General features: G+C 43.6%; 1 protein-coding gene across 3 annotated transcripts in view; it reads right to left on the bottom strand.

Annotated features, from left to right (window-relative positions):
* The window catches only part of LOC103696273 (glucose-1-phosphate adenylyltransferase large subunit 3, chloroplastic/amyloplastic), a 121,348-nt gene that overhangs the window by 80,937 nt on the left and 13,395 nt on the right, over positions 1–27,016 (bottom strand). For all 3 annotated transcript variants that reach the window (XR_005507013.1, XM_039116106.1, XM_039116107.1), the window contains 2 exons: positions 11,584–11,757; positions 10,085–10,177 (listed from right to left, as the gene is read on the bottom strand). Coding sequence is in view for 2 of the 3 variants with exons in the window: in XM_039116106.1 (XP_038972034.1) it covers positions 10,085–10,177; positions 11,584–11,757 (267 nt within the window). In the remaining variant the exon portion in view is untranslated. The remainder of the gene's footprint in view (positions 1–10,084; positions 10,178–11,583; positions 11,758–27,016) is intronic.

Genomic DNA, 27,016 nt, shown 5'->3' with positions numbered 1-27,016 from the left:
AAAAAAAAAAAAAAAAGAGAGAAGGAAGAAAGAAGAAGAAGAAAAAAGAAAAAAAAAAAGAAAAAAATTCGGGGCAGATTTTGCTTCTAATTTCCTTGTGGGTTCTTTAACGCTTCCATTGAATTGTTCTCAATTCAAACCTTCCTTGAACCCTTTGTTGGTTCCAATTAAATTGTTCCTTGCGAGTTCTTGTTCCCTAAGGTTATCATCGACTCCTTACTGTTTCCTGTTGTGTAGAAACATCCAAAAGGTTCTTATTTAAGAGCTCATAAGGTGAAGCTAAGTGGTAAAAGGCAAGAGGGTGAGATCATCATCAAGAAAAAGCTATAAAAGAGTGTCCACCAGAGAGAGGAGTGTGTGAGGACCTATTCTGTTTATACTAATCTTTTGATTGCAGCATACAAAGATGAGTAGTGAAGGTAGTAAACAACCAGATGTTGATATGAAGTTATGGATGAAAGCCATTGCTGATCAACTTACTAAGCTTGGTGCACGAATGAATGATTTGGAATCACCAAGCAGACTCAAACCTTTGAGGGGGCGGATGTTTGAAGAAGAAGAAGAAGAGGAGTATTCGGATGGAAGAAGTAATGGAAGGAGGCAAAGAGATGAATCAAGAAAAGACAGTCATTTGGGAAGTATTAAGATGACAATCCCTGCATTCCAAGGTAAAAATGATCCTGAATTATATTTAGAGTGGGAGAGAAAGGTTGAACATGTGTTTGAATGTCATAATTATTCCGAGGAGAAGAGGGTTAAACTAGCCATTGTTGAGTTCCATGATTATGCTAGTATTTGGTGGGATCAAATGGTGACTAGTAGACGTAGAAATGGGGAGAGGCCTATTGGTACATGGGATGAGATGAAGGCTGTCATGAGAAAAAGGTTTGTACCCAGCCACTACTATAGAGATTTGCACAGGAAATTGCAAAGTCTAACTCAAGGCTCCATGAGTGTGGAAGATTACTATAAGGAGATGGAAATAGCCATGATTAGAGCCAATGTTGAAGAAGACCGAGAGGCAACTATGGCTAGATTCATTGGAGGTTTAAAGAAGGAGATAGCTGATGTGGTAGAATTGCAACATTATATAGAGATGGAGGATTTGCTGCACAAAGCTATTCTAGTGGAAAGGCAATTGAAAGCTAAGAGTACTTCCAAATTTACTACTAGTTCCTCATGGAAATTGAATTGGCAAAATAACAAATCTGTGTCAAAGCCAAAAGAAGATGCAAAGGCCAAAAATTCGATTGCTGCACCTAAAGGTAAAATGGAAACTAATTCATCCTCTAGATCTCATGATATCAAATGTTTCAGGTGTCAAGGAGTTGGACATATTGCTTCTCAATGTCCAAACAAAAGAGCCATGATACTGCTGGATAATGGAGACATAGAGAGTGTGAGCTCAAGTGATGATGACATGCCACCATTGGAGGATTGTAGTGATGTTGAAGTTGCTGAACCTGTTGTTGGAGATGTGCTTGTTACTAGGCGTGCTCTCAACATGCAACCTAAGGCGGGTGGTAATGAGGAGCAACGTGAGCATATATTTCATACAAGATGCCATATAAACGACAAGGTATGCAGCTTAATAATTGATAGTGGGAGTTGCACTAATGTTGCTAGCACCTTGTTGGTTGAAAAATTGAGTTTGCCCACATTAAAGCACCCTAATCCATATAGACTTCAGTGGCTGAATGATTGTGGAGACATAAGGGTGACCAAGCAAGTGATGATTTCATTTTCCATCGGTAAATACAAGGATGAAGTTCTTTGTGATGTGGCACCTATGCATGCTGGACATCTACTTCTTGGGCGTCCGTGGCAATTTGATAGAAGGGTTATTCATGATGGGTACAAAAATAGATACACTCTTGTTATGAACAATCACACTATTGTTTTAACACCTCTCCAACCAACCGAGGCCTATGCTGATCAAATCAGAATTACAAGAGAGTGTAAGTTGAGAGAGGAGCAATTGAGCATTCAAGAAAAAGAGAGGAAAGATAAGAAAAATGAGAGTGAGCAGACGAAAGAAAAGAATAAATCAGAATCCAAAGAAGAGAAAAAAAAGAGAGTGAGTGCATTTGCAAGCAAAAGAGAGGTTGAGAGTGCCTTGTTAGCAAAAGAGCAGCTACTTGTGCTCATACAAAAGGATGTTTATTTCACTAACGAACTCAATTCTTCTTTGCCTAGTATGGTTGCTTCTTTGTTACAGGAATTTGGTGATATTTTTCCAGAAGAAATTCCCCATGGATTACCTCCTACAAGAGGTATTGAGCATCAGATTGACTTAATTCCAGGTTCTTCAATCCCAAATAGACCAGCCTACAGAACAAGTCCAGAGGAAGCAAAAGAAATTCAAAGGCAAGTAGATGAGTTGCTGCAAAAAGGATTTGTGAGGGAGAGTCTTAGCCTGTGTTCTGCTCCTGTGATCTTGGTTCCGAAGAAAGATGGGACGTGGCGCATGTGTACGGACTGCCGAGCCATAAATAAAATCACTGTAAAGTATCGATATCCTATCCCTAGATTGGATGATATGCTTGATGAATTGCATGGTTCGTGTGTGTTTTCTAAAATAGATTTGAAGAGTGGATACTATCAAATTCGCATGAAAGAAGGTGATGAATGGAAAACAGCTTTTAAAACAAAATATGGTTTATATGAGTGGATGGTGATGCCATTTGGCTTATCTAATGCACCCAGCACCTTCATGAGGTTAATGAACCATGTTTTGCGTTCTTTCATTGGGAAATTTGTTGTAGTGTATTTTGATGATATTTTGATTTATAGCAAAACCTTAGATGAACATGTTAATCATTTGCATGTTGTTCTTAATGTTTTGAGAGAAAACAAATTATATGCTAATCTTAAAAAGTGTTCATTCTGCCATGAATCTGTTGTGTTTTTGGGTTTTGTTGTAAGCTCGAAAGGAATAAGTGTGGATGAGGAGAAGGTAAGGGCAATTAGAGAATGGCCTACACCTAAGAATGCAAATGAGGTAAGAAGTTTTCATGGTTTAGCAAGTTTTTATAGAAGGTTTGTAAAGAACTTTAGTTCTATTGCTGCACCTTTGAATGAACTTGTTAAAAAGAATGTTGTGTTTAAGTGGAATGAAGTGCATGAGGAAGCTTTTAATTCATTAAAAGAAAAATTGACCAATGCACCTTTGCTTTGTTTGCCTAATTTTGATAAAGCTTTTGAAATTGAATGTGATGCATCTGGTGTTGGCATAGGGGCCGTACTAATGCAGGACTCTAAACCAATTGCTTACTTTAGTGAAAAGCTTAATGGGGCATCATTGAATTATTCCACGTATGACAAAGAGTTGTACGCTTTGGTGAGAGCTTTGCAAACTTGGCAACACTACTTGTGGTCAAGGGAATTCATAATTCATTCTGACCATCAAAGCTTGAAGTTTCTAAGATCTCAAGGTAAGCTTCAAAAAAGACATGCCAAGTGGTTGGAATTCATTGAGATGTTTCCTTATGTAATCAAGTACAAGAATGGTAAGGAAAACAAAGTGGCTGACGCATTGTCCAGAAGGTATGCATTGCTTACTTCTTTGCAAACTAAATTACTTGGTTTTGAGTTTATAAAGGACTTATATGCTAATGATTCTGACTTTGGCCAAGTATGGGATTCTTGTTCTAAACATGCTTTTGGGGACTATTATAGGCATGATGGTTTTTTGTTTAAGAAAAATAAGTTGTGTGTGCCTGTTTGTTCATTGCGTGAAATGCTAGTTAGAGAAAGTCATGGTGGTGGATTGATGGGACATTTTGGGATAAAAAGGACCTTAGAAATATTGCATGAGCATTTTTATTGGTCTAACATGAAGCATGATGTGCAATCGGTCTGTGATAAGTGCATAGCATGTAAACAAGCTAAATCTAAAGTCATGCCCCATGGCTTCTATACACCTTTGCCTGTGTCTAATCAACCCTGGACTGATATTTCAATGGATTTCGTGTTAGGATTACCTCGATCTCAAGGTGGCAAAGATAGTATATTTGTCGTTGTTGATAGGTTTAGTAAAATGGCGCATTTCATTGCATGCTCTAAAACCAATGATGCAACACATATTGCTGATCTGTTCTTTAAAGAGATAATGCGCTTGCATGGATTGCCTAGAACAATAGTAAGTGATAGGGATGTAAAGTTCCTAAGTCATTTTTGGAAAACTTTGTGGAATAAACTAGGAACAAAACTCTTATTTTCTACTGTTGCACATCCTCAAACGGATGGACAAACTGAAGTAGTAAATAGAACACTTACTACCTTGTTGCGTGCTATCATTCAAAAGAATTTGAAAAATTGGGAGAAATGCTTGCCACATGTTGAGTTTGCTTATAATAGAACTGTTCATTCTACTACTTCTTATTCTCCTTTTGAAGTTGTGTATGGCTTTAATCCTTCGACTCCTTTAGACATCTTACCTTTGCCTACTAATGAGTGTACCAATTTGGATGGTAAGAAAAAGGCGGATACTATTAGGGAACTGCATGCAAAAGTTCGAGCCAACATTGAGAGGAAGAATGAGCAATATGCAAAGCAAGCAAATAAGGGGCGTATTAAAGTTATTTTTGAACCAGGAGATTGGGTTTGGGTTCATATGAGGAAGGAGAGGTTTTCCACTCAAAGAAAATCTAAGCTGCAAACAAGAGGAGATGGACCCTTCCAAGTTCTAGAGAAGATCAATGACAATGCCTACAAGTTGGACTTGCCAAGTGAATATGGTAATGTAAGTGCTACCTTTAATGTGGCTGATCTATCTTTGTTTGATGTAGGTGATGAATCTGATTCGAGGACGAATCCTTTTGAAGAGGGAGGGAATGATAGAGACGCAACCAATGATAGAGACGCAACCAGCCCATCTAAAGATCCTTTGCATGGAATTGAAGGTCCTATGACTAGGGCCAAGACTAAGAGGATGAAACAAGCTTTGGAAAGCCTGATCATAAAAATCAAAGGAAAAGAAGACCAACGTGAGATAGAGGCTGCAGCTAATTGGGTCACTTTCATACAATTGGGTGAAGATGCTTTGAGTCCAACCTGAAGACAACACTTTGGAAAGTCCAAATCACATGACAAGAAGCATTCATGGGAAGGCCAACTTTCCTATTATATTTGGATTTTCGTGCATACTTTTGGGGTGATATTTCAGATGATGTTTTGTATTCCCCAAGTCACATTCAGACTTTCTTGTAGTTCCCAAAGTCACTATAATTACTTTGGGATCTTTTTCCTAAGTTCTGGTTACTTTTCTAGGAGTAGGTGTAACATGCATCTTTTCCAAGCCTTGGTAAATGCAGCCTTGGAAAATGCATGACAAGTAGTGCTATGTAATTTCCTAGGAGTTGCTTCTCTTTGAAGCCATTTCAGCCTTAAAATAGCACCTGATTGTACTTGAGAGGGGGAGAACGCATGAATGAAATTTGAGGGTTTCTCTTATGTGAGAGCTTCACCTTTGTTCTTGGATTAGAACTTGATAGTGTTGGTTCTACCGGCAGGTCGCGGTTAGGATCACGCTTCTTTTGATAACTTTGGTTCTACCGGCAGGTCGCGGTTAGGGTCAAGTTCCTCATTCTCTACCTGTTTCCAGGACGGTCCGAAGTGTGCTCTTATCAGTGGGTTTGGGCGGCGACGTGAAAGGCTGAGACTGAGCTGGGACTGGCAACGGGCGACGGCAGTCGGCAGACGGGGACTGGCGACGGGCGACGAGCGATGGCGTGGTCGAGCGGTCGAGTCGTCGACAAGCAACGGGCAACGCAACGGCTATTTCCTCCCCGGCTCCCCCCTTCTCTCCCCCCTTCTCTGCCTTTTTAATGCTGGAACCTTCTCCGGTTCTTCATTCTTGGCACTCGGCAGTCGGCAGTCGGCAGTCGGCAGTCGGCAGAATCGGCTTCTAAAGTTGCAGAGCGGCGAGCGCAAAACCCTCTCCAGATCTCCTCGCCGACGTCGCCGTCCTCGGCTCCGAGCTCCGGCCTCCGACTCCGAGCTCCGATCCACCGTGCGTCCGTGCAGAGTCCCGTCCTCTCCTCGCCGACTCCGAGTCGCCGTCCTCGGCTCCTCCGACCTCCGACTCCGCGGCGACCGAGGCGGCGAGGCCTCCCGAGTCCCGACTCCCGAGTCCCGACTTCCGACTCCGAGCTCCGTGGCTCCGGTCTCGTCAGCTCCGTCGCTCCGCAACTCCGACCTCCTCGGCTCCGCTCTAAAGTCCACTCCACTGGATTTTCAATTTTGACAGGGAAGGTGAGACCGTGAGACCCTAATTTGTGCTTATTAAATGTTAAATAGTTGAGCTCTTCGCCTCTTCCTATGCTTGCTAATCCTACTGAATCCTTCCTTCTTTATTGAAATTTATACCCATCGCTCTAAGTCTCTGATCCGGGTTTTGTTTGGGTTGTCCACAGTCCACACATTAATCTTTTAGCCATCAAATGCCCCTCTTTCTGCTGCGAGAGTCTTAAAAATCTAATTTTTTTAATGCTTTCTTTCTCTGTCTTCTCTCAAATATATTAGATTTGGAGGAATGAGATACCAGGGGGCAGGGGCCGCTGAAGGAGAGAATAGTTTCATTTGAGGTCAGTAAGAGCATTTAGTTCTCATACCTTGTTTTTGACATTCAGGGTTATCTTTTTGTTCTTCTTTTTGGCGTTCATATGATAAAGATTGAATCTTTTTTCCTGTATCTGGTTTTTTCTGGAGAGTTTTGGGGTTCTTCACGCTTTTGATCATGCTTTGGATTGAGTTGAGGCTGGCTTTTTTTTAAAAGTCATTCTCTCCCCAGAAGTCCAAACTCTCAGACATCCTTTCAAAGTTTAGAATGGTTGTCATCTAAGAGAGCTAGGGCCGGGCAAATTTGTCTCGCACAGGTCTCTACATCTCAGAGAAATAATTGACCAATGCCCTCACCTCCCTATCGTGTTGAAGGCCACCCAGCTGGCTAAACTTTTTCTACATCATGATGACTTCGAGCCTCTTCACTATGAAGTCTATCATCAGGTGGACAAAGGAGTCATAGTTGCTGGATGTAGCCACACCATATTGGGCACTTCCAAGTTCCAACAAGCAATTTTTGCTTGCAATTTTTGTTGCTTACTCCTGATGAGTTTCTTCAAAGATTTGACTTTTTTGATCAAAGATTGAGGTCTTTGGGTTACATTGCACTTATTAAAAAATTTTCATAATTAAAAAAAAAAGGCCCCTCTTACTGAGTTCGCCTTAGGCCCCCAAACGCATTGGGTCGCCCCTGCCTGTGAGCATACGATTGCATATAGGAGACAGGTTCCTCAAGATCATTCAGGATACACGATGCAACTACAAATGACCTTGCATGTAGAGTAGGATCTATAGACATATCAAGTTCTGAGTAGTATGCTGGATTTTATTACCTGCAGCCACAAACAAACCCATACGAATATGGATATGATGTATCTAAGACATCGACTTTCAATGGCTACTATTCTACGCAATCCAGAGCACCTTATGAGATGGATTTTGCTATCGACATATTCAGATGGGCCCTTCTACAGGCATATTATCAATTAGAGAATACCTTTTAGAACCAAAACTTCAGTAAGAGATCCCAGATTAGTTATAACTTAAAGCGCATTTCTTATGGAATGAGCGTACAGGACTCCAATGCCGCTTGGTTAAAGGGATGAGTTGATGTGCCCCCTGATTATACTAATGATTTAGATATCTACAACAGATAACGCCACTCGACGAGATTCTAGATATCGGTATGTATGTTGTACTTTAAATACATATAATTGATTAGATCATTTTATGTTTTGTATCTGACTAATTAATTTTAAGATATTTCATATTTCTCCTAGCATGCAAAGCTAGGATCGCTGGCTTCCTTCTTTACATTTTGAATTTGGCCAGATGCTAATGCAAAGCCTACGGAAGGAAAATCCAATGAAACAGATTTGCCTGGTTTTTGCCTTTCCAAGGTAGCATTGTTTTAGAGCAATGCCATAGTGATGCAAAAAAATCCCTCCAAAACACCAAAAAGTATAATTTAAAATGTACCAGGAGATAGAAACATCAAAAAATATTAAATTACACTAAAATCATTCAAAAACCAAAAAAGATTGATTACTATTCATTAAAGCTTAAAAAAATGGCATGTCGGATCATGTCGTTCGGACCCGGCATGCCATACCATACCATGTGTTGGTACCAAGAACTGTTGTGTCGGTACTAGGCCCCGGACCGATTGTCCGACGGCATGGGTCGGTACGGCCCCATGTCGGGCTTGTACCGACATAGTAGAAGAGTCAAGAGAGGGAGAATAGGAGAGAAGAAAAAAGAGAGAGAAGGGGGAGGCCGGCCGAGAGCCAGCAAAGGGCCAAGAAGCCGCCACATCGAGGAGGCGGAGGGGCTCTGCCTCCGGTCCCTATTTCGTTTGAAATGAGGGCCTGGAGGACTCTTTTATTTTTGAAATTTATAAGTGAAAGTCAGCAAACCCATTGAGGCCCCCTCCAAGCCCCTATTTCGAATAAAACAGGAGAACAGAGGTGTAGCCCCTCCTTCGCCTCCTCCGTGTGGTTGCTCTCCGGCCTCCGTCCTCTCCACGGCACGGCTCCTCGGCCTCTACAGGCCAGTCTCCACCTTCCTCTCTCTACCTTCTTCTCCCTCTCCCTCCCTCCTCCGCTCTCTTTTCCTCTTTTTCCTTCTCCTCCCCTTCCGTCGCTCGTTCTCGTTTTCTTTGCCGGAACCATCCTGGTCTACCGCCGGTACAACTCTGGACGCCCCAAACCGGACGGTTCGGGATGGTTCCGCCGACCATGGTTGGTACAGTACCGAACCAGTACCATACCAAACCTATTGCTACCGATACGGATTTTAGTACCGATTTGGCGAACCTTGTCAAGGACTGTTCACTAATCTCACTTTTTGGCTCTTAGTAGGATTCTTAAAATTTCGTGGTTAGTGGTTACCATGTACTTTCATACTAATGATGTGAACAGCATCATCAAGTAATGAATTAAATAAAATACATAAACCAGACTCTTAAATAATTTCTAAACCAAATAAAGTAGAAAAAAAGCTGGACTACTGGACTTATATTAACCACTTTATGGAATCAAAGGATGCTCCAGCATCAATAGATCTCTAGTCCACGAAAATTATTTCTGATGGAGATCGATCAAAAATTGATAGTCTAGCTAGTGTTCCTCTTTATTAGAAAAATTTCCGAGGCATGTGTAATGAATGAAAAAACACCTACAGTTGAAAATACAACTTGAGCAAAGATGGTAGAGGAATGAAAAAGAAAAAGGTCAGGAAAGACTAGAAAACATAATATCTTATCAACCTCTGCTTGTCCAAAAGATTAAAAGACTGATGCAAAGTAAATTCCAGAGGTGCAGCTCATGCTAACTGTCACCATGGGTTCTTAGATGATTTAAGATTCCACAATAAGCAAATCTAAGGAATTTCATGTTGACTATTATGAATTGAGAGGATGGTATTGCAGGGCATAATTTGTTAAGAACCCTTAAAATCATTAAAGATGAAATCTTGAATATTAACATTAGAAAGGCATGAAGATATCAGAATCCTAAAATATGTGCAAAACCCATTTATGAGCTACAATATTCATGAGGATTCGTAAAGCTGAAAAAAGGCAAGACAGTTTAGTAGTTAATGCAATCAGTACTAGTTAAACTGCAGAAGAATTCACATATTGGATTTGCTCTATCTTGGCACTACTAGCATCTTCATGGAAAAGTTGTAATGAATTGCTAATGTTAATTATCTGCATCTATTGATACTCTCCAATATAGATTTTCTCTTTCTTTCTAGTTCTCATGCAAAGGAGTTGCATGTGGCTGTATTTCTATTTTCAATGAATAACTACTTTTCAACCCACTTGACATATAATTATATGTAGTACAGACATTCTTCGATTTTCTACAACAAGGGAGGATGTCAAGAAGATCACATACAATGAAACAACATTATAGAAAAATAATGTCACACTGTAAGTCAAAACAAAACAGAATGAGTTACCAACAAAGACAATGATATTGCTGGAAACCAACTATACGAAACAAGATTGAGATACCTCAAAAAGCCAATGAAATTGCCGAACAGCATCTGCAGTACCCTGAAACCACCTCTTTCCTGCCTCACCAGGAGTCTGAGTGGCTGCTAAGACCTGAAATGAAATAAATTAGAACGGCATTAGCCTTTTTCCAAAAAACAGCATACTTCTTTGAGTTTTTGAAAACTAGGGTACATGTTCAGATAATCATGTGTTTGCTTCTGCAATTACATATGATACAAAGCCTTGTAACTACTCATACGTAGCATTTAATCTAATCACCACTAAACTCATTACACGAGTATGTGGATACAAAATAACTATTTATACTCCATATGTTATAGCTGTAAACTATCAAGATCATTAACAACTGGTTTCCACCCTAGCAGGACTCATAAACTAAGAGTTACCCTAGTATGTAATGAAAGCAAAGGTATCATGAGTTTTCATGACAACCATAAGTTGCTTAGGTAAATCCATGGAATTCATAGACAATATTATTATAGCCATATATACAAATGCAGGCCATCACCCTTACATTTTTGTGTACTTTATGATTATAAACAGTGTTGTTTCATGAAAAGGCATTAAATACTATAGCTATAAACAATCCAGAAACCAGATCATTGGTGATCTTCTCCCACCCAACTTCTAGTTGCTTTTATATCAGGACTGCCCAGTAAATATCAAAATAGGTCATAAATTTTCTTGAAAAATACTATAAGCTGCTTATTATTCTAGGCATAGATAAGTCATGGTATTTATATATACAAGCGTTAAAGATTAAACAAAGAAGCAGTTGATTTCATATGGATAGTTGGTTTCAATAGTGTTATGTTGGAGAATCAAAAGAGAAAGGCAAGTTGGAGATAAGGAAATGATGCTACACAACCTCCATGATAATGTAACACTCCAGATGATGCTAAGTTGTTATTGATAAATTGCTCCACAACTTATATCATGATAAGACCACACCATGCATGAGTGCAATGGCTGCTCATAGGATCACCAAAGTTCATCTTCACAGCCTTGGGTATTGGGGGGTCTCCAAGACAGGAAGATGTTAAAAAAGACGTTCCAGTTGGCTAGGACAACCAAAATGACTGACAGACTGAGGATGAGACAACTAGCTTCCAATGAACTCCTACATGAGCATGAAAGCCCCTCTAAGAATGAACATAGAAAGACAGGCCTGTTTGAAAAATCTATTCACTCCTGCCTCTCCAAAATAACCAAGCAGCAAAAGAAAGCAACATGTTGCACTTTTCCTCCAGAAAAAACTTAAGATCTAAAGGTATGCAAGACATAAGATATAGACATATTTCCAATTTCACGGATCACTTACATAAGAATGGATATAACTATATGACAATGAGAAAAATCATCCCCCGTGCAATAAAAAGATGAAGAATGCAAGTAACAATTTGTTAGAAATGATTTGTTCCAACATCACCAACATCAATCATACACAAGTTCTACCAACTAAGATGAATGAATATAAGCAACATTTATGTATTTACCTCAACAAAGCCATCTCCAAAGTTTACACCATTGCTGAAGTTGTAAGCTCGTGAAAGATGTCTATTAAGCGATGCAGAGTTGAACTGAGTGAGGATATACACTTTATTGATTCCACTGTTTATGCAGTTGCTCATTGGCACATCAATTAACCTATATGCACCTCCTATAGGCACCTACAAAAGCATGAAGATCAACTAAAATGCTATGCTTAGTAGATGGGGAGTTTTAGCAATAGCATTATTTATAAGCTTAGGTTTCAATAGATCATAAGGGAGACTCCATGGCTAGCAAGTAAAAGTCCACAAACATGCTATTCATTGTTTACTGATACCAATATGCATTACTAAACAAGTGCATCAACCTCTAAGAAAGTGGAAAATAAATAAATGATGTACAAACCAAAATGTTTGGGTGTAATTGAGTGATGTGTACTATAAAGACAGGTTCTAGGCATCATCGAAAATTGACTGAATACTTAAAACACAAGAAGATAAGCAATTGACAAAAAATGATCATGAATATGCTTCTCAATTTTCTTTGATCATCAATAAAAAATGAACAATAAATAAATTGGTCCTTCAATCATACCAATTTGAGAATCAAAGAAACTCAAGTAATGAATAGTTATTTGAGAACCCTTCAAAAGATGGACTACAACACTTCACACAAAAATCCATATTATAATTGTATCACTTGTTTGATTACAAAAATCATGAAAAAAACTAATTAAAAAAGTGGCCCAATTTACGAAGCTCCAGCCATTGCAAGGTCTAGGGAGGGTGAGATGTGCGCAGCCTTACCCCCATGTTCAAGCAGACTATTTCTATGTTTTGAACTTATGACTGCTAGGTTACAATAGAGCAACCTTACCATTGCACCAACGCTCACCCTCAAAACAAAGTTGTTAAAAATAACTAAAATAAATAAGATAGGAACAAAGATAAATGCCCTCTTGGTGCATAAATGTAGGGTCTAGGACCATTCCTATTGGGCAGAAGGAAATTAAAGAAGAGCTTGTGAAATATTACCCTTACACATATCACCATCATGCATTTGTCAAAAGACAATTGTATCCATAACTATGAAAGTGCAATGTGGCATGTTTAATGAGTTATTCATCGAAATATGACAATAGCTCATAGCTATATAAGTAATTTTGAGGTGCTCTTCTAACTTAGGGTATCTTCTTGTGTAATTTAAGTCGTATCAGAGTAAGCCAGGTACTCTTTAGTTTCTATTATGATTCTAGAGTAGATTCCTCTAACCATATCTACGTTGTTATCGAGTCCTATTTCTAGCAGGATTAGTTCCAAAGTTTTATTCTGGATATAAGAAGGGCCAGGGAATATTTTAAGTCATTACAATTTAGTTCTGAGCAAGGTTTGGAATAATGTTGTTCAAGGAGCTTGCATAGGTGCCTAGGTGCATATTTTGGCTTGGTTACCTAGGCCATGAAAACTTAAAACCTTAGACTTCTTTCACCTTTTTGCTTCTCTATTCGAACAACCAAGGTACGCCATCTCGATACCGGAGCCCGTACCAGTGCCACCTTGTCACTCTGTTAGTATGCCCGGTACAGGAACCAATTCAATGTACCAAGGGTTGGTATGCCCTCCATACCGAGCATCAGTACCAAACTGGTACGGTACACGGTATACCCCGTACCGTCCGGCTCGGTATTGTATGGCGTACCATGACAACAACCAATGCCAAGAATTGAGGCAATGATTGACCCGAGCCGCTATAGGAGAGAGATTAGTAACCACTAGCGATTCCAAGAGCAATAGTGAGCAATAGAGGCAATGGCAATAGCCATCAATTTTGTCAGGTCGGTTTTTTTCTATTTTTCGTCTTTTATTTTTCTTCATTCCTTTTTCCTCATCCTTCTTCCTCTTACTTTGCATCCACTTGTCCTCCTAGTCCTTATGTTTTCCATGCCGATGATAGAGTCCCTACTCTCCATTCCCCCTCTCCTTTTTCTTGGCTTTTTCCTCTATTTTCCTTAGTCTATCAAATGCCTTTTCTTGCTGCATTACTGCTAGGTAGGTTGTTTGCTCTTTCTTTGTTTGCTTGATTGAGTGTCCTTTTACTTATATAGTGCTACCAGTAGACTAGGAACTAAGCTAGGCAAGCTTGGGTTTCCATGTATCCTAGGCCCAGGAACTTTTTTCTAAGTTAGGCCTAACCCCGACCCAAGCCTGAAGCCGAGCATGACCGAAGCGTAGATGGGCCCAAATCAAACCAAGCTCGAGCAGGCCAATCCAATCTTAAAGCCAATGGCCTGCAAGGCAAACGAGTGCCCAAAGATGGCTCTCTCCACCATGAACCACTCCATAGCCCTTGGTGGTTGAGTGGTTGCCGCCATTGAGATAGAGAATCGATCAACCAAGCTCCCAACCCCAGCCCCTCCCTCCATTAGTGGGATCCATGGTTGCCAAGGCTCTCGGCCATAAGAGGCCTCCTTCTTTAGGTTAGAATCGTATGTTCTCATGGGCCTCAAATCTGAAGACTCGCCCCTAATGCTGAATCTATTGGAGGGACCTCAAGAAACATGGGTTGACCAACAAACTGGGCACATTGGACCTTACAAGAGAGTGAAGAGATGTACTGCAAAAACCAAGAAATTGAGGGGAATGGAGGAATAGGGGGTTTGGGGGGGCGGGGGAAGAGAGATTGTTACTCTATTTTGATTAGGGTATATAATTGAATGAGTTCATGGCCTTCTTAGGTAGGGTATATAATTGTGCTACACCTTGGAGACTACTATATTAGCATTTATTATGGGCCACAAATATAAGAATTGGACTATTCTCTGCATATACTCATGAAAATAGGATACTAGCACATTTCTGGCTCAAACCAATCTTATATTTGTATTATTCAATGTATTCATTTATTTATTGCAGTTTAATCCAAAGGTCCTAGTTCAAAACTATGCTAGCTAACAAACATTTAGGTTATAGCGGCCGATCCTGATAAGGTTAGAGTTATTAGAGAGTGGCTTGAACCTCATCTATTTTTGAGGATCGTAGTTTCCATGGTTTTGCTTCTTTCTGTAGGTGCTTTGTTAGGGGTTTTAACACTATTGTGGCTCCTATCATTGATTGTCTTACGAAAGGACAGTTTCGTTGGACCCCTACGGCTAGTTGAGCTTTTGTGGAAATTAAGCAAAAGATGACTAAGGCGCCTATTATGAGGCATCCTGATTTGGAAAGGTTTTTGAGGTCGCTTGTGGTACTTCTAGGATAGGTATATGTGCAATTTTGTGCTAGAAGGGATATCCCATAGCTTTCTTTAGTAAGACTTTTTGAGGCAAAGCAGAAGTATTTCACATATGACAAAGAGTTTAATATTGTGGTCTAGTCCCTCAATCATTGGAGATATTATTCGTTACCCACAGAATTTGTACTCTATTCTAACCACTTAGCATAGTGGTACCTAAACTCATAAAAGAAATTAAGCTCTAAGCATGCTAAGTGTGTAGAGTATTTGAATCACTACTCCTTTGTTCTCAAACATCATTCAGGTGTTGAGAATAAAGTAGCTTATGCTCTTAGTAGGATAGTGCTGAGGTTATAGGATTTGATAGGTTGAAGGATGATATGCTATCTGCCCTGATCTTGGTTTGATTTAATAGGAGGTTAAGAGTGGTCCCCTTAGCTAGTAAGTTGACTTCGTTATCCATTAGGGTTACCTGTTTGGAGCTAACAGGTTATGCATCTCACGTACTTCACTTAGGGAGTTCTAGTTTGGGATATGCATGCTGAAGGTCCATATGATCATTTATAAAGAGATAAGACCATTGCCTTAGTTGAGGATAGGTTTTATTGGCCTTCATTGAAGAGGGACGAAGCTGGGATAGTTTCCTAATGTCGCACTTATCAGCTAGCTAAAGCCAAGAAATAAAACATCAGACTTTATACCCCTCTACTAGTGCTACTTGAACATCAACTTTGTCCTAGGATAATCTAGAACAGCCCGAGGTTATGATTCCATCTTTGTTATGGTTGATACGCTACCCAAAACGGCATATTTCATTCCATGTGGTAGGACATATGATGCCTCACATGCAGCCAAATTGTTCTTTAGGGATGTGGTCAAGCTGCATGTGTTACCTAGTTCCATAGTGGCTGATAGGGATTGTCAGGTTTGTTAGTTACTTTTGGAAGATACTTTAAAAATTGTGGGGTACTAAATTGATATTTTCCTCTGCAGACCACCCCCAAACTGATTATCAAACGAAAACACTTAATCATAGTTGGGGTGATTTGCTTAGATATGTTGGAGACAAACTGGATAATTGGGACTTGATGCTACCTGCTGCTGAATTCATTTATAATAATTCTGTTCAAAGGTCTACAGGTAAGAGCTTATTTGAGAGTGTTCATGGATATCAATCCCATAACCCTATCAATGTTGTTCTTTTGCAACCCGATACCCATGTTTCTCAATCTGCAGAAAATAATAGAGAGGATCTAGAAGCAGTAGCTTGCACCAATAGCTATGTTATGGTAGCTAGGGGTGCCTTGGGGGGGGGGGGGGGGGGGGTGCTGCAATCGGGGGGGGGGGGGGGGGGGGGGTGCTGCAATCGGAGCTCTACCAAATAAAACAGCCAAGGATGACACTGACATGGATAATAATAGAGAAAAAAGTGGGGAGGCAAAGAGGGTGATGAAGGCAAACCTCATATGAACCCTCTCATGCCGTCAGAATGAGGAGAAAGCTTCTTCCCAGACCTTCCACCGACAAGACTGGGCTATAGAGGAAATTCACAGCTAGTCAGGGCTAGATTGAATCCTAAATCGGAGGCCAGGAAGGTGGGAGAAGCCAGCAGCAAGCCCAGAGAGTATGTCAATGGTGCTGGATGCCACTACTCCACCAGACCTTTGCCTTCAACAAAATTGGGCTCAGAAAAAACAAAAAGGTGGCTCGCTGCTAGGCTGGTGACAAGGCCTGAGAACTAGGGCGTGGGTGTCTCCAGCCACTAGTAAGAGCAGCTCATAACCAGAAAGGGATGCTCTGATGGAACCTAAAGAGGTGGAGAGGAGAGAGAATGCTGCAGTAAAAAGTGAGGGATGGTAATAAAGAAGCAATAAAAAATATCCAATCCAGGGCTAGGTCTGCTGAACCGACCGGAACCGGTCGGTTCAGCCTGTACGGAACCGGTGCCGACGGGCACCGGTACGGTACAGCATATAAAAACGGTTCCGATCCAAACTGGGTCGGAATCAATTGGTTCCGTGCTTGGACCGGTGCGAACCGGGCCGGTTCGCGCCGGTACAAGCCGGTACCGGTGCGAACCGGGCCGGTACAAGCCGGTACCGATGCGAACCGGGCCGGTACGCGCCGGTACAAGCCGGTACCGGTGCGAACCGGCCGGTTCAAGCCGGTACCGGTGCCAACCGGCCGGTTCGCACCGGTCCAAGCCGGTCTTTCCCCGCTGCCCGCGTGGGCCTCTTAATGCCACAGAGTGGCATTAAAAGCCACTCTGTGGCATTTAACGCGTCCGCGCGGACGCGCAGTTTCCCCGTGCAGGAAGCGCGCCCGAGCGCGGTTCCCCGCGCGGGGCACCGTACCCACGCGGGCTACCAGCCCACGTGGGGGCATTAAATGCCACAGAGTGGCATTTGACGCGTCCACGGACGCATTTTTTTTTTTGGGAAACGCGCGCGGACACACGAGCGGAGAACGCGCGCCCGCGCGCGATTCTACACGCAGGAACCACGCCCGCGCGCATTTCCCCAGCAAGGAATCGCGCCCGAGCGCGGTTCCCCGCGTGGGGCACCGTGCCCACGCGGGTTGCCAGCCCGCGTGGGGGCATGAAATGCTAAATGCCACTCTGTGGCATTTGACGCGTCCGCGCGCGGACGCATTTTTTTTTTCTTTTTTTTGAAGTCCGCGCGCTCGCCGCCGCACGCGCGGCTCCGGTTCGGTACCGGTCCCAAGCCGGTACCGTACCAGTGCCGGTGCTCACTGGTACGCCGGTACAGTCGGTCCGGCGAACCCTGATCCAGGGTAAATTTGGAATAGAAAAATAGCGGCTGGAGAGGCTAAAAGGTTGGTTAAGTTATTTTACTATCCCGCAAAAAAATATTAACCTAGTTATCTAACTTTTTGGCTCATTGGCCGAATAAGATTATTCAAACCTTTTTTGTTTGGCTAGTTAGCTAGATAACCTTGTATTATCCACCCTCTAACCAGCATCCCCCCAAAGTGGGGAGATATCCTACCAAAGCCTCAAAAATAGGGAGGAGGGAATAGACTTATAACATAGGAGGGATAAGCGGGCAATCAAAAACAAAATTACATTCCATCATTTTGGTGGAATAAACTTATACCATGGAAAAGAGAAAAGTTGTTCCCTTCAAATTACTTTTTCGTATCTATCCCCTATCTAAAAATAGTAAAAGTGGAAGGGCAATTTCATCCTTGTGGTAACATTCAAATCATTGTGAAATCTCATGCACATTTTATGCACTTTATTACCTACACTTATCTATCTCACCAAATGCCAAAAATCTCAAATAAGTCCTATCCGTCCACTAGTACCCAGTTAAGTTTCCCTTGTCCCTACAAAATTTAGTCTGCAACGAAATACAGCTATACAATCTAATGCTATTATTTCATCCTCCATATAGCACCTGAAAATTAAGCTTGCCTAACAAAAATTCAAGAAATTGCACCATCTTTTAAAAGGAAAACATAGCCAATTGTAGATTTAGTATCGAGGGAATATCTAAACCAAATGATGTCACAATCTCCCCATAATGCTAAGAGGAGAGGAGAGAGAACATAGTAGTTTAAATATTATAATTATCAAATTCTAAAAAAATAAAAGATTACAAGGTTCTAAAGACTCTTGAAATATGACCATTTCACTGTCCTCTCTACTTCAAAATCTACACCCCATAATCCCATTCAATTTGTACCTAACTAAGGCTGCAAATGGGTCGGGTTGACCTGTAACCCGTCCAGGCCTGACCCGTTTTGGAGGACCCATGGGGCCGAGTCGGGCCTTAAAATTGGACCTGTTCCATTTTTTGGATCGGGTCTGGGTTTAATGAATTCAGATCCGACCCAACCCAAATTTATAAAATTATTTGTGCCTACGGGGTGCAAACAAGTTCTATTAAGGCACGACCCAAGCTCTGTATCCCTATGAAAATTGAAATTAAGCTCAGGCCTCAGAGAGTTAGAGGCCAAAGGCCCAAAGCCGAGTGGGCGTTTACAAAATAAATAGCGAGGTTGCAAGGCCCATGACTCGCAACTCGCGAGGATTTCCAATACCATGAAGGCAACCCAGGCGAGGGGGAGGGACAGCCGGATGGGCGAAGAAGGTGTGGGAGAGAGAGGGAGGGTAGGGGAGAGAGAGCTTGTAGATGGGAACCGGCCGGCCTAGGAGGACAATAGGGCGATGGAGGTGGGGAGGCCGGTCTCCCTGGCTCTGGCCCTCGTGGCAGGGAGGGCGGCTTTGATGAGGTGGAAAGAGCAATGAGGTTAACGTCCACCACGAAGTGAACCTCCTCCAGCAACTGGGCCTCCAACTCTGGAGGCACGAACATGCCTTGGTTGCAGATAAGAACATCGACGAGGCCGGCCTCCTTAGGCAAGAACCTCGCCATCTACAGTGTTTGCGCACAGCCAGCCGCGCGCCAGCCTGCTAAAGTGCGGCGAGGTTCAGCCGAGGTTCGGCCAGCCAAACCTCGCCTGCTAAAGTGCCCGCGCACGCCCGCCCGCACGCCCGCGCCTGCACCGGCCTGCCGCGCGCCCAGTCCCAGTTCCACCCGAACTGGGAAACGTCCAGCCGGGATGCGCGACCCGATCAACCGCGCCCGCACCGGCCTGCCGCGTCCCTTGCACCCAATCCGCGCGACCCATGCAGATCCAGCCCTCCAACCTCTTCCATCCAACGGCCAAAAATCAAGCCAATGACCAGCCGTGGGAGGGCCCTTCTTGGGTGATTTTCAGCCACTAATCTTATGCCAATCGACGGTGGAAAAGCCTTGGATCCATTGAAAGACAATTTGCCATGTTTACCTAAAGGGTGTTACTTAGTTTTGTCTAGGGCTTAGCCTATAAATAGGGATGTAGAGGGCCATTGAGAGGCATCCAGAGTTATTCCAGAGTTATGTTATTTTGTCGGCCGTAAGGCTTGGGCGGCACTTGTGCCGATTTCCGTCCTTAGATCTTGTGTTCTAGGACTTGGGCTAGTGGTGGATTCATCAATCTCCACTAGATTGGGCTAGGAAGAGATCTCTTCAATCTCTTGCTAGATTTCTTTTGCTTTCTTTGTTCTTGTTCTTCGTTCTTCAATTTAGTGGAATATAAATCAAGTTTGCTTTCCTTGTTGATCTTTCTTGAGTTATTCCACCGGCGTTGCCTACAATCGGTCCATTATCATCGTTTTTGAAGGCGCACGTAAGGAGCGCAAGGAAAGGGGCTTGGTGAGAGGCTTTGAACCATGAGCCCCCATCAAATTGGTACTTTCATTGAGAGAATCCTTCAAGGAGGTAACGCTTGAATACCAATCTTCCAGATCTGAATTTGCCTTGCATATTCTTTTAGATCTAAAGTTAAAAATCAGATCATAGTTATTGGTGAAATTCATAAAAATTCTGCATCCTATATTGGGCTTGAATTTGTATTCGATTGGGGGATTTTTAGTTTCTATTTTTATTATTGTAAAACCCCTGTCGGAGGTTGATTGAGTGGTGTACAAATCAGGTGGGTTGGTTCATCCTTTGGGTGACAACGCAGGAGGCTTGGGGACTGATTTGGAGAAGTTTCTATGTTGCAGAAAAATTCTGCAGCAAGGTCTGTGTTTGGGTTGTTAAGATCAGGGTTTTCTGAAGCTTTGATTTTGATTTTTCGTGGAGAGTTTCAGAAGTTATTAGTTGCTGTAATAGGCATCTTTGGGTGGTGATTTGGTTCTGTTTTGAGGGAAATATTTGCTGCTGAGGTCGGTGGACTGCCGCAGAAATTTTCTGCAGTCCAGAAATTTTTTGTGCAGCAAGATTTTGGGGCTTGATTGAGTTCTGATATTTGGGAGTTAGAGGGGCTGTTGTCTCAGGGTTTTAGAGTCCTAAAACAGAGGGTTAAAAGGAGATGGAGTCCCCCCAAAATAGCAACCAAGATAAGAGGTTAGAAGCCCTTGAAGTTAGTTTGGCCAACCTTAACCGGGCATTGGAAACTTTGTCCAATATTTTAGCTGCAAATATAGCTGAAATAAAGAGGGAGAACAATGCCAACATTGAGAGGTTGGAAAGGAGGATGCTAGAGAGGGAACATAAGAGGGTGCAAGAAGAAGTGCCTAGGTCGCATGCCGCACGGCAGGGCCGGGCAAGGTATGAGAGCGATGCCATTAGTGTTCAGGGTACACATCATGTAGATCATGGCATTAGGCATCATGGCCGAATGGAAGGAAGGATAGAAGCCGAAGGCTTAGTGTTTGAGAGGTGGCTTGACGATGAGTGGGTTAGTAATGGCCATAACAATCATGATGAGGCCGATAGTGAACCCGAAAAACGTCCCTTCCATGCTCAAAGGCCTCCCGGTTGGAGAGAACCCATGGCAAGGAGAGGAAGAAACATGCGGGGTAATGACTTTGGAGATGATGACTATAGGGGTCCACGGCCTAGAGAAGAAGGGCTTAGGAAACCCAAAATTGACTTCCCAAAGTTTGGTGGAGGAGACCCGTATGAGTGGCTTGACAAGGCGGATCAGTACTTTGACGTTTATGATATCCCACGGGCTGATCGGGTGACCCTAGCTAGTTTCCACTTAGAAGGTAAGGCTAGCCGACGGTAGAGGTGGATCCGGGCCTTGTATGAGAAAGAAAGAAAAAGATTGGGTTGGACTGCCTTTATAGATGAATTTATGAAGCAATGGGGACCTTCCTCCGTTGTCAATCACCATGGTCAACTTGCAAAACTCAAACAAGAGGGCAAAGTCCAGACCTACATCAATGAGTTCCGGCGATTGCAAACTATGGTCAGCGGATGGTCCGACGAAGCCTTGCTTGGTACCTTCATCGACGGCCTCAAACCGTGGTTAGCCAAGGAGATCAAACTCAAACAACCAACGCGGCTACAAGAAGCGATGCGCATGGCAGAGATTCTAGACCAAAGCTACAACCCGAAACGACGTACAACCAAGGATGGTGCAATCAGCAAGTTCACCAAACCACAACCATCCAAGGTAAATTTCAGATCCAAAGAGATGACTTCAACAAGTTCCAAAAATCAGCAAAAGGAGGTAAAGAAGTTGTCACGTGATGAGCTGCAAGATTACATAAAAAAGGAACTATATTTTAAGTGTGGTGAAAAGTGGAACCGGAAGCATCATTGCAAGACCGGCCAAGTCTACGTTCTTGATGCAAGCAGCGACGAAGAGCCCACTGCATCTGAAAATTCAGATAGCAGCAGCGAGGAGGAAGATCACCCCAAAGAGCCCAAACCATGTGCAGAAAATCAGCATGCGGAATTGTCACTCAATGCACTTTGCGGCGCATCAAAACCATCTACAATAAGGCTCATGGCTTGGATCGGCAAGCATGAGGTCTCCTTGTTAGTGGACAGTGGCTCTTCTCACAATTTCATCAACTCAGTGATCGTACGAAAGGTTGGACTCAAAAGTACATCGGTTTCACCGTTTGAAGTCAAAATTGCTAGTGGTGAAAAATTACTATGTGCTGAAATGGTTAATAATGTAAAGATGAATGTACAAGGGGTGAGAGTTAAAGCCGACCTACATGTACTTCAATTAGTCGGCTTAGACATTGTATTGGGAAATGCATGGTTTCATAGTCTAGGTCGGGTGGTGACCGATTTCGACGCGAGTGGCCAAAAATTCAGACCATGCTCGATTGGCCATGGCCGAAGGATATCACGGCCCTAAGAGAATTTTTGGGGCTAACCGGCTACTACCGATGATTCGTAAAAGATTATAGGCTGATTGCAAAGCCGCTGACCACCATGCTGAAAAAAGGAGGTTTCATGTGGACCATTCAAGCGCGCAAGGCATTTGAAGACCTCAAGGAAGCTATGACACAAACACCGGTACTTGCCTTGCCTGATTTTTCCAAACCGTTCGAGGTCTACACCGACGCGAGTGGCGAAAGTATAGGTGCTGTTTTGGTGCAGGAACGACGACCTTTGGCCTTCATTTCCAAAGCATTAGGGCCAAGGAAGAAAGCTTGGAGCACCTACACAAGAGAATTGATGGCGGTTGTACATGCGGTGAAGATTTGGAGGCCATACCTTCTCGGCCGATGCTTCACCATCATCACGGACTAGCAAGCGCTTCGCCATCTACTTCAATAAAAGATAGTGACTCCCGAACAGCAAAAATTTCTTGTAAAGTTGCTGGGTTTCGAGTACGACATCATCTATCAACCCGGCAAAGAAAACAAAGTGGCTGACGCATTGTCGCAAAGGGAGAACGACCAGATTTTGTGGGTGGCTGAAGACATGAACGAGCTGCAGAATTTTGCAGCAATCAGCGGCGTTGATTGGAGGATTTGGGACCAAGTTCGCGAGGCAACGAAGCTTGACGCCCGAGCACAAGAAATCCAAGAAAAACTAGATGCAGCGGCTATGGGTGTTGCAGAATTTAAGGTACGCGAAGGTCTGATTTTTTACAAGAGAAATGTCTATGTCCCCAACGTCCCCGACTTGAGGAGGAACATCTTAGACCACATCCACAACAGCAAGGAAGGGCCATTCAGGTTGGCTTCGCACCTACCTTCATGTGAAGCACTTCTTCTATTGGGAAGGGTTGAAGCGCAACGTCAAATCCTTGGTAGCTGAGTGCGAGATATGTCAGAAGACCAAATATGATCCACGGGCACCAACCGGACTGCTGCAACCTCTTCCCTTCCTGAACATGATATGGGAGGATCTGACCATGGACTTCATCGAGGGTCTACCGACAAGCAAGGGCTATGAGGTGATCCTAGTGGTGGTTGATCGGCTGAGTAAGTATGCGCTCTTCATACCTCTTAAACATCCTTACACAGCCAAGTCAGTTGCACATGCATTCGTGGAGACCATTGTTCGACTCCATGGAGTAACAAGGAGCATCGTCACCGACCGAGATCGAGTCTTCATGAGTACCATTTATCCATTAAATTGAGTCCTTTTGAACTTGTGTATGGGAGACCCCCTCCACTATTGACTACATATGAGAGGGGCACGGCCCGAAGTGAGGAAGTTGAACAAGAATTGTTGGCAAGGGACGAAGTCCTAGCAAATGTAAAAAGGGAGCTTTGGAAGGCACAAGAAAGGATGAAAAGATACTACGACCAAGGCCGCCGAGACGTTGTCTTCACCCCTGGCCAGTTTGTCTACCTAAAGCTGAAGCCCTACCAACAAAAATCATTGAAAAATAAGTTCAACCACAAGTTATCTCAAAAATTTTATGGGCCATTCAGAATCATAGAACGCATCGGAGAGGTCGCCTACTGACTGGAGTTACCGGCCGCATCTCAGCTTCATCCAGTCTTCCATGTATCTTGGCTCAAAGAGAAGGTTGGTGACCCAGCGTTAATAGCACCAGACTAACCCACATTTGATGAGGAGGGCTGGCTACTTCTTCAACCAGTTGAAGCCCTCAAGTACCGCATATGGCGACGAGGCCGAGAACGACGCAAAATTTGGCAAGTCTTGATTCAGTGGGGCGGCTTGCCCAAGGAAGATGCTACATGGGAGGACTATGACGAGGTCACTCAGAGGTACCCCAACTTCATCCTTGAGGGCAAGGATGTTCTTCAAAAGAGGGGAAATGTTGAGGACCCCCGCAAGCCACGCCGCAAGAAGAGCCACAACCATGCACCAACCGAAGGCCAAAGTAGCCATGCCAACCAAGGAGGGCCATCGGGCCACAAGGAGGCCAACGGAGGGTCAAGCCAAGGCCAACTACTTTGCTTGGAAAGCCTTGAACAAGCCTCTTCATTCGGCCGAGCACGCCCAACCTCGGCCGAGCCAAACATGCGCCCATGCGTGCCCAAGCCTCAGCCAAGCATGCCCAACCTTGGCCGAGCCCACTGCGTGCGTAGCCCCGCCAAAACCATGCCGCAGCCAAGTCCTGCCGCGGCCAACCTCACCTGCTACAGTGCGGCAAGGTTCTTGGGCAAGAACCTCGCCAGCTACAGTGTCCGCGCACAGCCAACCCGCCAGCCAGCCGCGTGCCAGCCTGCTACAGTGTGGCGAGGTTCGGCCGGCCGAACCTTGCCTACTACAGTGCCCGCGCGCACAAGCCCGCACGCGCCCACCCGCAGGCCCAGCAGGCCGACCGCCCGCGCGCCCGCCCGTGCGCCCATGCAGATCCAACCCTCCAACCTCTTCCATCCAACGGCCAAAAAATCAAGCCAATGTCCAGCCGTGGGAGGGCCCTTCTTGGGTGATTTTCAGCCACTAATCTCATGCCAATCGATAGTGGAAAAGCCTTGGATCTATGGAAAGACAATTTGCCATGTTTACCTAAGGGGTGTTAGTTTTGTCTAGGGCTTAGCCTATAAATAGAGATGTAGAGGGCCATTGAGAGGCATCCAGAGTTATTCCAGAGTTATGTTATTTTGTCGGCCGTAAGGCTTGGGCGGCGTTTGTGCCGATTTCGGTCCTTAGATCTTGTGTTCTAGGACTTGGGCTAGTGGTAGATTCATCAATCTCCACTAGATTGGGCTAGGAAGAGATCTCTTAAATCTCTTGCTAGATTTCTTTTGCTTTCTTTGTTCTTGTTCTTCGTTCTTCAATTTAGTGGAATATAAATCAAGTTTGCTTTCATTGTTGATCTTTTTCTTGAGTTATTCCACCGGCGTTGTCTACAATCAGTCCATCATTATCGTTTTTGAAGGCGTGTAAGGAGCGCAAGGAAAGGGGCTTGGTGAGGGGCTTTGGACCGTGAGCCCCCATCAGGGCGCCCTTGGCGGCGGCACGGCGAGCGAGGGTGAGGCCCAATGCCACTAGACTCGCTAGTGATGAGGATGTGGCGGCCCTTGTGATGGGGATCCCGACGCGTCGTGGGCGGACGATGGCGGCCAGGAAGAGGAGGGTGGCGAAGGGGACGAGGAGGAAGAGTAGGAAAAGGGAAGCCATGGATGGGTTGATCGAAACAAGAAGAGATTTCCAAACAAACAAACATACAATGGTGTTTTGGCTGCTGAGACTCGTGCACTCCGCTAGCAATTAAATTACTACTTTAATTGCCGGTCCCTATGCTTCCCCTTCACACGAAAGTGTTTAACTACTTTAGTTACCGCTCCCTTTCCTACCTCTCCTCACACGAGAATTTCAACATTTCCCTTCCTCTTGCAAGTGGACCCTCTTTTGCCCCTCATACCCACACTTCGGAAACCCTACCTCGTCTCTCCTACCCCGCCATCCCCCAAAACCACCTGTATCCTAAAACTGCAATTGGCTCTTCCAAAGCCCATTGACAATGATGACAAACGTTTTGGATATGGCCCTCAATGAACTCATCAAGAAAAACAATAAGTCGGCCACCGGCAGCGGTAGCAACCAAAGGCGAGGAAGAGGGCCGAACAGCCCTGTCCGTCGATTCTCCAACCGGCCCAGGAAGCACCCCGTACCAAGCTCTACTTCTCCAACTTGGATGATGGTGTCTCCAACGAGGACATCAAAGAACTCTTTTTCGAGGTTGGTGATCTCAAACGTTGCTCGATCCATTATGATAGGAGCGGAAGATGAAAGAAAAATGGCTGGAGTTTACGGAGGACAGGGACAATAAAAGTGCTAGCCTTTGATTTTGGAATTAATAGTTGTTATTGTTACAAATAATATGGAATTTTTCGTCAAGACCCGAACCCAACCCAAACCTGAATTTTTCGAGTTGGGTCTGGGTTATACATGGACCCAACTAGACTCAACCCGAATGACCCGTTGGATCAAAAATTGTAGCCGTGGACCCGAACCGACTGGCCCGATCTTCTATTAGGTTAGGTCTGGGTCCAAAATTAGGACCCGAACAAAAAACTGAGTTGGGTCGGGGTCACCCATGACCCGGTCGGACCTGACCCATTTGCACCCTAACTTTCTCTCTCTTTCCTTCCCTGCATAAGCACATTATTTATTAAGATATATAATGAGGGAAAACCACAAAGAAATTTAAGACCGCTGACCCGTACTCTCATCTAGTTACAAAAATATAAAATTAAGATCCCATCAACAAACTAGGATAACCCAACTAAGAAATTTAAAGATCTATTACCCCCCTTTTGCCTATGTTTTTTTAAGAATAAGAAAGATGGCATCCTCTCGTAACTCACTATAAATAGACCAATTTCTCATCTCTCTCACACACACACACATGTGCGCACACGCACAACCTCAAATCAAAACTTGATCTACTTCATGCTGCTTCAGGACTCTAGATTATTAGGTTAAGTATGCACAAGGCTAGATCATAATCACGAGT

This window comes from Phoenix dactylifera, unplaced genomic scaffold, assembly GCF_009389715.1.
Source record: "Phoenix dactylifera cultivar Barhee BC4 unplaced genomic scaffold, palm_55x_up_171113_PBpolish2nd_filt_p 000051F, whole genome shotgun sequence".
Taxonomy (NCBI): Eukaryota; Viridiplantae; Streptophyta; class Magnoliopsida; order Arecales; family Arecaceae; genus Phoenix; species Phoenix dactylifera.
The sequence above is the reverse complement of the archived record's forward strand: the minus strand, read 5'-3'. Positions and strand labels throughout refer to the sequence as shown.